The sequence below is a fragment of the Barbatula barbatula genome (genome assembly GCF_947034865.1).
Source record: "Barbatula barbatula genome assembly, chromosome: 24".
NCBI lineage: Eukaryota > Metazoa > Chordata > Actinopteri > Cypriniformes > Nemacheilidae > Barbatula > Barbatula barbatula.
This window is the reverse complement of record NC_136787.1, coordinates 5,940,663-5,951,487: the sequence shown is the minus strand read 5'-3', so window position 1 is coordinate 5,951,487 and position 10,825 is coordinate 5,940,663. Positions and strand designations below refer to the sequence as shown.

Sequence of the window (10,825 nt, the reverse complement as noted above, 5' to 3'; positions counted from 1 at the left end):
GCATTTCTCTCTGTCATAAATTCAATGAATGGTACCTCTGTTAGATGTGTTCTTGCATATGATTGGCTGGGTTGCCCCGGGGGAGTGGCTAATTTGGTTGGCATCCCCTTTGGTGGACCCTCATCAGTTCTCAATCGGTTCCTCTCAACGCAACCATGAAAATTGCCTTCGTGACTGTTTTTTTGGAGATGCTCTTCGTGATCGAAACCCGCGCCAGTGTCCAACCACAGAAAAACTTTGACCTCCAAAGGGTGAGACTTATTTTACCTCCATTTCTTTCTGTTATTTTCAATGGGTGGTCTGTCTGTTTTTAGAGTGTTGTTTTATCCTACAGTACAGTATTTAAGAAAGCCATTGCAGATTTAGACATCTGAAAAATGTCTCTATTGAAACCAAGGAAGTGTTTTTTTTTCGAAGGCTAAAATGTTGACAAGTTAAAGCTGTTTCTGTGTGTTTGTATCTAGTACTGAAGGGTAATGCTCCACGAGGTCATTTCGGGGTCTAGGACAACGATTGCATTAACAGTAGGGACAGTGTAGACAAACAGACCTCAGGGTCAAAGGTCTCAGTGTTGCAATAAGGACTGTATGGTTTATGACCAGGTCTTATGGCCTTTAGAAGTTTACCGAGTCGGAACAGCTTTGTTTACACTGGTTTATATATGTTATGTTAGGTTTATATATTTATTTATGGATGCCGCTTGAAGTTATATATTTCGAACAGTAAAAATGAAATGCCCTATCATCAAATTGGTCATTTATCTATTTGATGTTTCAAACCTGTATAGCTTATTTGTCCTCGAAATAGAAAACGGCTCATTCACATCCGTTCTTAAAGGGACAGTTCGCCCCAAAAATGAGAATTCTTGAATCATTTATTCACCATCATGTCAGACCTGGAACACAAAAGATGTTTGTATGGAAGTATGTTGGTAACCAAACAATTCTGGACCCCATTGGCTTCATCTGTATGGAGACGAAAACCGCAGAGACATTCTTAAAATGTCTTCTTTTGTGTTATACAGTTTTTAATGAGTAAATGATGAGAGAATTATGATTTATCCATTTAAACTTAATGCACAAGGATCCGTTGCATCACTTACATCACTGACATCGAACATTTCTCAAGATCATTTTCATTTGAACAACTTTAGGAGGTTAAATGTTAATTCTGTTTCCGACATCCTATAAATGTGATATTTTGATCGAGTATCTATGACTCATATAAGGTGTGTTGTGTATGTGCAGTTTGCAGGGAAGTGGTATCGGATCGGGCTCGCTTATGATTCTCCAGGCTTTATTCCATATAGAAGCAGACTCACCATCTCTATGGGCATCGTGGAACCAAAGGAAAATGGCGATGTTAACATGACAATGTGGAGTTCAAAGTAAAAACAATTATATTTTGTATGATGTGTAATATTCTATATTATTTATAATTTTATAATTATAATACATTTTATAATATGTGACCCTGGACCACAAAACCAGTCTCAAGTAGCACTGGAAAATTTGTGGCAAAAGTCAAAATAATATATTTTTTGAATGCCAAAAATAATTAGGATGATAAGTAAAAAATCATGTTCCATGAAGATATTAAGTAAATTTCCTACTGTATTTATATTAAAACTTTATATTTGTGAGTGGATGCAGCAGAATCGCTACTAAAAATACGCCTACAAACATCGGTCGCTGTTGCCCGATCTTTGGTAATACTTCAAAGGCGATTTTCTCAATATTTTGATTCCTCAATTTTAAATACTTGTATCTCGGCCAAATATTTGCTGTATCCTAACCACACATCACAAAAAGCTTATTTATTCAGCTTTCGGTGAAGTATGATTCTCAATTTCTCTCTCTTGTGAATTAGGCCTTCTGGTTGTCAGCGCAAGGTCTACATTTATGAGAAGACATCTGTGCCTGGTGTATTTACCTACTACAGTACTCGTGAGTCAGAGCAGATTTAATACAAAATGCCATATAGAGTATTTAACCGGTAGTAAAGAAATCCCAACAGTTCTGTTTACTTTACTTCAAGGTCATAAAAGGGTAAAGGATGTCACAGTGGTGGAGACAAACTACACAGAGTATGCAGTGGTCTTCAAGCACAAGAAGTTTAACAAAGAGTATACGCAAGTGGCTCTTTATGGTAAGACATGTTAAAAAGAACGTATTTGGGATCAATGTTTGCCTTTTTTGCGAGAATTAACGACTGAACTCATGTTACTGTAGGCCGTATTAAGAGGTTAAGAGCCGATGTGATGGAGAAGTTCAGAGCGTACGCCACAGCACGAGGCTTCTCAAGAGAATCCATACTGAATCCACCACCCGCTGGTAAACTAACACTGCTGACAAACTGAGAAATATTCAAAATACGAGACTGGAGTTGTGAACGGTCATTCGTGATGTTCTGTGCTTTGCTAAAGTAGTTGATTCTCTTCCTACACAATCTCTCATTTTTGTGCTTTTGTTTCTCTTTTTTGGGGGGTTAGAAAACTGTCCTTCATCGGGAAAATAGGTAAGCTTTTATTGTGAGCATACAGCAGATTTTGAGGATCCAAAAACTTAATTCAATTTAATAGAATACGCTTTACAATTCTTTACTTAAAACATCATCTTTTGGAATTTAAAGAAAGTGAAATATAGTCTGCTGCTCACGCACACTTAAATCATTCGATCAATGTTGTATTTATTGTTTTTTAATCTCATTTTTATTTTATTTCAGTTCCTGATTCTCTTAGCTGGTGCACACAGACCGAGCTTCACAACAACGCGTCGTATAATATCAAAACATTTCTCTCATGCTGCAGTTTTTATGCTGTTCTGTATCCCTGCATCCCTGTTCATTGCCTTATTTAGTATACTAAAATGAATCTGATTATGTTTTTTTATGAATTGTTTTTCCTCTCATCACGGCATAGATCATTTCATTTAAGGTGGTTTGTCTAGAGTTTCTTAGTTTGCATAATAAACATGTTTTTTCTATTTATGTGTTATGCGCCGTACAGTAGAGACCAAACGTCTGATGTCACAAGTGAAAAAGCTTCTATTGGTCAACTTTTTTGTTTGTTTAACATGACAACACAAATTCTGGTCACAAATAAAAACAAATTTCAAGTGTGGATTTATAGTTTAAGAATCTACTGTGGAATTCAAGTCCGTGAGATAATGTGAAATCTGTCGTGCGTACATTGTCTCTTGTGTGTTTGTGTCAAACTGCACTGAAGGACTGTAATACCTGCCAATAACACAATATAGTGTCTGTGTGAGCGAGTGGCACAAACACAACAATATTAGATAGATAAAGAGAAACTGTGACAAACATGTAGCCAAATGTGTGGAAATTAATGTTTATGACTTTACATTAGATATTTTAACCTTATTGCGATTTTCCATCTGTTTAAGAACAGTTTTTCTTCATCTGTATGTGAAATATGCTGAAAATGTGAAATTTTTACCTCTCGCATATACTGAATACTAACATTAGGCAAAACGGTTTTGTGTTGCGTGCGGCTGAACAACACAAATTCCTTGAAACGTCTGTGATTTATCCATTAGCCTTCAATTGTTTTATTTTGTTTTGTATTCCAGCTTTTAACTTGCATTCCAACTAAATAAAAACAAGGCACAAAGAGGTCGGAATCAATAGACCGATAAGAAGAACTTTGTTCTGTTTGTTTTGTTGGACTGTTTGTGGGGGTGGTGTTGTACATGTCCAGAAGGTCGATGTTCTGTGGAGGAAGAGGACAGTCCTTGTGCTCATCTGGCTTACAGATCAGAACTTTCACTGGATCACAGACAGACAGGATGATGCGTGTGCTTCTGGGGTTTCTGCTAGCCTTCATGGGCTTGCTTCATGCTGGACGCTCTGAACCTCAGACCCAAGAGAACTTTGATGTAAACCGGGTAGGTTATGGTTTATATAAGAGGCCTATTCACATATAACTTTTTCTTTAAATGAAGCATGTGTTTTTAAGTTTAAGAATCTGCTAGTAGTTACTCTATAGTGATTCTTTTGTCAATTGGTTATTCATGTATGTAGACGTACGGCCTTTCTTAAACGCTATCGTTTGTGACAACGTGCCCCAATTACGTTTGTAAAATATTTTACTAAAAGGCTCCACATACGTAATTTGTTGGCATACGATTGTTTTGTCTCATAAATGTTCTTTGATTCATTGTATTCGTTACCATTATTGTTTTTATTGTGGTGAATTGGGTTAAAGTGGGAAACTTTTCCCATTAATTTAATTTACAAAAAGTGTCCCCTTATATAATCCTGCTTTTTACTTTAATTATTGATGTGATTTGGCTGGAGACATAATCTTTGCATATAGAACCAATTTATCCTAATCTGACCTTCTCCCTTGACCTTCTTAAAGTTCATGGGGAAATGGTATGATGTAGCAGTGGCGTCTTCCTGCCCTTGGCTCAAGCGTCATAAGGGAGAAGCAGCTATCGGCTCTTTGGAGCTGAAGTCCTCCGGATCATCAGAGACGATCAGCATGACCCGCACATCTTTCAGGTAGGATGGGCGACTTTTCTTCAAAACACGTGTTCATTTACATGTTTAAGTAAGGACACTCGCAATGTGCATTTGCAAAAGATACGTCAACAAAAATGCAGCAAAAGACTGTAAATATGTTTTTACTGTACATTTAAGTTTCTTTATTTTTGTGTCATTTTTATGTATTATTTTGAATGTTGAAATGTTTTTACATTACTTCAACTCACCAAAATAAGTTGCGATGTACGGCAACTCAACACTGGCCAAAATAGCAAATTGAAATGACTTCTAAAGCCAATATGACTGTATGAAATAATACATTGTACCAGCAAGTATTGACCTGATTTACAAAAGAAATGAAAACTACTGTTTTGCGTATTTCAAAACATTTGATGCACACGTTATTCATGCAAAATCTGTCGTTGGATATACAAAGTATATAAAAATTGTATATTTTGTTTGATGTGACGATCATAAATTGTCAACCCTGTTACAATTTTGTTTAAACCAGAGGTGATTGAACTTGTGTAAACAAATAAGTAAAATCATTTTGAAATAGTTTTCCCACTGTTTGTAGAATTACTCAATGCAAAATACTGAGTCAATATAAAAGAATGACTAAAGGTAAAACATTGTGATAGCAACGCAAAAGGTCATGGAACACACATACTCATAAATTTATAACTTTAATGCACTGCAAGTGGATTCATCGTCTGCCAAATACATAAATGTGAAGAATGTAATGAAACAATAATAATACTAATGAAAAATTATAATAAGGCTGACTGAAGTTAAACAAAATCACAGCATTCTATATATATTAATCCGGTGGTTCTCAAACTCCCCCTGGGGGACCCCAAAATCAATCCAGGGGGTCACAGATTTTATTAAATACACTATAGAAATGTATCACATTTTTTGCAATCAGACATCAGATAAAGAAGAACACGAACCAAAAGAATTGATGATCCAGGATTGTATAACTGAATGTGTTTTTGGTTTAATTCAAATTGTAAGTTTAAGATTATAAGTCTTTATTTAGGGGGCCGCAAAGCGATGCTCTCTACACAAGGAGGGCCTTACAGTGAAAAAGTTTAAGAACAACTTTATTGATTCATAAGTGCTTTTGGTTTGCAGGCATGGCACCTGCAAATCTATCAGTGGAGAATATCAGATGACCACAACACCTGGAAGATATAAATATCATGTTTCCAGTGAGTACCCTCTTACCGTCGACTGTACAGTGTTCTTGTGTAAACCACTGACTGTTTGTCTCTCCCCTGTAGAGTGGGACGCTGATGTTGATGCCTATGTGGTTCACACAAACTATGATGAGTATGCGCTGGTGGTGATGTATAAACAGAAGTCGGGAGGTGAAAAAACCACATCTGTGAAACTCTATGGTAAATAATAAATGCTTCGATCAATATAGAATACAATATAAGAATCAAAGTTACATAGGCCTACTCTTCATTCCATTTACTATGCAAGATGTATATGCATGCTAAACTAGCATGCCAAAGGTTCCCAGCTTGGTATAAACCATTTGACAACATGTAAACAACACTGGTCCTGTTTCAGTTTTACACACACACACAGACACAGACACACACCGAGACACACACAGACAGACAGACAGACAGACACACACACACACACACACACACACACAGACAGACACACACACACACACACAGACAAACAACGAGACAAGCACACGCACAAACACACAGACACACACACAGACACACGCAGACACACACCGAGACACCCACACACAGACACACACACACACACAGACACACACACACCGAGACACCCACACACAGACACACACACACCGAGACATGCACACGCACAAACACACAGACACACACACACACACACAGACACACACCGAGACACCCAGACACAGACACACACACAGACACACACCGAGACACCCACACACAGACACACACACACACAGACACACACCGAGACACCTACACACACACACAGACACACACCGAGACACACACACACACACAGACACACACCGAGACACCCACACACAGAGACACACACACACACAGACACACACCGAGACACCCACACACAGACACACACAGACACACACCGAGACACCCACACACAGACACACACACAGACACACACACAGACACACACCGAGACACACACACACACACACACACACACACACAGACACACACACAGACACACACCGAGACACACACACACACACACACACACAGACACACACCGAGACACCCACACACAGAGACACACACACACACAGACACACACCGAGACAGACACAGACACACACAGACACACACCGAGACACACACACACACACCGAGACACCCACACACAGACACACACCGAGACACACACACACACACCGAGACACCCACACACAGACACACACACAGACACACAGTTATGTCTAAAAGATGTTTGTTTAACATTTCAATTCAGCTCTAAAGGTTATGTTGGGTGTATTTTGTTGGAACGTTTGAGTTCTCCACATTTTCTACTACATTAACATTTACATTTAGACATTTTGCAGACGCTTTTATCCAAAGCTTACAAAGAGTTCGGGTAGCAATAAGCGATATCATAAAAGTCATAAAAGAGCAATGGTACATTAGGTGCTAATACAAAGTTACTAGCTGGCTACTACTGCTTAAAAGCTCCTAATTTTATAGAAAAATACTTTCGATTATACTGCCCCCTGTAGGTCGTACTATGGAGCTGCGACCCACTCTCATCGAAGACTTCAAGGCTCTGGTGGCTGAACAGGGACTGAGTAAAGATACCATAGTTATGAAGAAAAACAAAGGTACCGAGACATACAAACTAACACAAAGCACCCCATTTGTCTTTATTTCTGTCACCGTTGCTCTTCTTTCGTGCCATCAGGTGAATGTGTTCCAGGTGAGCAGGTCATGCCGGACCCACAGATCCAGGTAGAAAGCTCATCGTCACTGAAAGTGCATAAGAAAAACAAAACATGATTTCATAACAGGTGAAAGAATTGAAACAGTTGTATTGCATCGATAAGCTTTGTCTATCTTGTTATTTTATTCAATCACAATAGAGGGCGAGAAGGAATGTGGTTGTCCCGCCCCCTGAAGAGGGATCGGGTGATGATGACACGCCCATGTTCAGAGGACCTGGTGAGTTTCATACTACAAATGATCTTTTATCATTGATAAATATATATCATACACGCTAATAATGTGTGTATATGACAAATTACATTTTTCAGCAATTATGCTAAACTTTTCAAAAGTTTTGTGCCCAGTCGGACAGGTTTCCATGCAGCAATCATGCAGAGCAAAAATGTGCTTTGACGAGTACTTTAAACAGGGATGGTTATATCAATACGATGATTCTCATCCTTCATTTTAATCACGGTGTGTTTATGTGTGTCTCTGTAGAATCCTGTAAGCTCCCGGTTGATTCCGGTCCGTGTTTTGGAATGTTACAGCGCTACTTTTACAACTCGTCCATCTTGACCTGTCAGATGTTCACCTATGGAGGGTGTATGGGGAACCAGAATAACTTTCTGACAGAGAAGGAGTGTCTGCAGAGGTGTCGCACTGAGGGTGTGTGTGTGTTTCAATGACACTTCTGCACTGTGCGATTGCCTTGCATTAGGAATCAAAGGAAAAGTTTCAAAACCTTTATTACGATCATTCTTCAGTGGAACAAAAGCTTGATATGAGATATTTCAACTCATTGACAGTTCATAGGGACCTCCTCTGTTTAGCTGTTAATGTGGGATTTTTTTCAGGCCTTAAAGTCCCTGTGAATCGGAAGTTGCGATCATTTTTGCTTCGGTATTCTGACACATTTCCGAGTGAAAAGGAATTTCAAAGGAGAAAATTAGTGGGCGTGGCTTGCGTTTTTCACTGCGAATTGATCGGATGTGTAAAAACAGCTGTTGCATTGATTTTGAAATGAAACTGGCAGCAGACTGACAGCTGGAGGGGAGGAGTTACGAATGCTCCGGCCAAGCCCTCTAATTTACGTCATTGGAGATGGATGGTCATTTCAGGGCGGAAGTGCATTTGCAGATTTCGATTGAAGATTATGAGGGATTATTGATAAGCTATTTAAAATGAACGCTACAATATTTCCTGAAAAAAATAAGAATTGTCATTTTTTATTTCACTGGGACTTTAACGTCGGCATGAAATAAAAAATGATGATTCTAATTGTTTTACACGGTAGTATTTATAATAAATGATTAATCCGTGCACATCATTATTTTCTTTTCAATTCATTTGCACTTGTAATGTATCATCAAAAACGACAACCTCCCCATCTCGAAACGACCTCTCTTCATTTCTGGTCTGCTCGAGGGCGGGGCTGCAATGACTGACAGATTGCAAACTGTCATTCAAACCTTTTAATCAGTTGTCGGAAGATGAAATCAAGTCCCGCCCTACATTCTTTTCTCATTTCACTTTGGTATCCGTCACGATACGGAAAAACATACAATCGCTACTTCCGTTTCATGTCGACTTTAATGGTCCCTGGACCAAATTCTAACCTTCCAACTGAACAGCTTTGCAACAACAGTGTCTCTGTGTTAAGTCCTCATGTGTAATATTTCTTGTGTCTTTCTAGCTTCCTGTAGACTCCCTATTGACACTGGTCCCTGTAAAGCTTCCTTTGATATGTGGGCCTTCGATTCATCTGTTGGAAAGTGCGTGTCCTTCATATATGGAGGCTGCAAGGGCAACGGAAACCGATTCTACAGTCAGAAAGAGTGTAATGAATACTGCGGTGTTATGATGAGAGATGGTAAGACGAATCCCCTTTAACAGTCAATGTGTTAAAGGGATGGTTCACCCCAAAATAAATACTCATCATTTATTCACCATCATGTCATTCAAAACCTGTATACGACTCTTTGTTCTGTGGAACACAGAAGAAGATATTTGGTGAAATGCCTCGGTAGTTTTGTGTCCATACAATGGAAGTAAATAGGGGCCAATGTTGCTTGGTTACCAACATTCTTCAAAATATATTTTGTGTTCTGCAGAAGAAATAAAGTCACACAGATGTGGAATGACAAGAGGGGAATAAATGATGAACGAATATTATTTTCAGTTGAACTAAACATTTCCAGTAACCGGATTAAGAAACGCTGATTTATATCATTGTAGTAAGAATATAAACTTTATGGCTGAGAAATATCTCAGTGTAGTTGACTCAAAGTTTGATTTAATATTTTTGTTTTTGCAGAGGATGACGAGTTTCTCAAGGCGAATTAAGTGAAATGGTTAGAAGAAAAGTGAATCTTTTTAAAACACAAAGCAAGATGTGGACCCGTTCCCAAACGGCATTTACTCGAGCATTAACACAACATATAAAAACATATTCAGGCTAATAAAGACACATAAAGCACCAGATTTCTTCATTCTTCACTTACAACACCGAGACATTTCTACAATCTCTTCTTTTGTGTCATATACAGGTTTTGAATGACATGAAGCTACTGTGTCGCATAAGAGAAACGAAAGCAAACTGTTGTGCTATTCTTTATACGTTCATTCACACTTATTTTGCAAAGAGGGAACTCTATTGAGCATGTGCAGAAAACGTATCATTAGCTCTCCTCTTCTGACTTTCGTCTGTGCCAACAGAGGTCAGTGTTTTCCTTCCGTATAGGGGCTCTTTTCACCAGCTGTAGTCTTGGTGGCATTGTGAGAACTTGCCCTTTCAACTGATCTGTGACCGGTTTTAGAAGTCTTGCGCTTATACTAAATCAATATACCCAGTTAGATAAGGCTGATCCTGCATCCGGGCAAAAATAGTCCAATCTGAGCGACGGTCCCAGCAGCCCAGTCAGGTTTCCTGCCCCCTGTTTCCCAGAATTCACGGCTGGTGATGTTGCTGGGAGAATGCTGGGAATATCCGGAGAGGAAAAGGGAACTGACGGCTTTCAGTGACCTTCCGGCCAGAACCACATCACCTGCTCGCACACCCTCACACAAACAGTCTAAAGCTGTAGATAACTAAGTGGCCCATGAGAACAGTTGAAATACAAGGCATAGGTTTTTTTATTAAGTTACTCACACTCTTGCCGGTTCAAACCTGTATGGCTTTCTTTCTTCTGCAGAACACCAAAGAAGATATTTTGAAGAATGTTGGTAAACAAACATCTCATTGTATGGACATAAACCACTGAGACATTTCTCAAAATATCTATTTTAGTGTCCCGCAGAAGAAACTGCCGTATTAAGGTTTTGAACAAAATAACAATTAATACACCATGACATAATTTTTTTGGGGGGGTGAA

The 10,825-nt window shown here is 38.8% G+C and overlaps 2 protein-coding genes across 2 annotated transcripts; both read left to right on the top strand.

The window, feature by feature from the left end:
* Positions 1-73: 73 nt before the first annotated feature.
* On the top strand, positions 74-3,905 carry ptgdsa (prostaglandin D2 synthase a). The gene is made up of 7 exons (XM_079449100.1): positions 74-251; positions 1,248-1,387; positions 1,870-1,946; positions 2,038-2,148; positions 2,232-2,333; positions 2,492-2,517; positions 2,725-3,905. The coding sequence occupies exons 1-6, from the start codon at positions 156-158 to the stop codon at positions 2,515-2,517; spliced, it is 552 nt and encodes a 183-aa protein (XP_079305226.1). The 5' UTR covers positions 74-155; the 3' UTR covers positions 2,725-3,905.
* On the top strand, positions 3,127-9,931 carry ambp (alpha-1-microglobulin/bikunin precursor). Its single transcript, XM_079449096.1, has 10 exons — positions 3,127-3,905; positions 4,382-4,524; positions 5,644-5,720; positions 5,793-5,909; positions 7,250-7,351; positions 7,432-7,478; positions 7,610-7,688; positions 7,953-8,120; positions 9,148-9,324; positions 9,769-9,931. The coding sequence occupies exons 1-10, from the start codon at positions 3,711-3,713 to the stop codon at positions 9,795-9,797; spliced, it is 1,134 nt and encodes a 377-aa protein (XP_079305222.1). The 5' UTR covers positions 3,127-3,710; the 3' UTR covers positions 9,798-9,931.
* Positions 9,932-10,825: the final 894 nt, after the last annotated feature.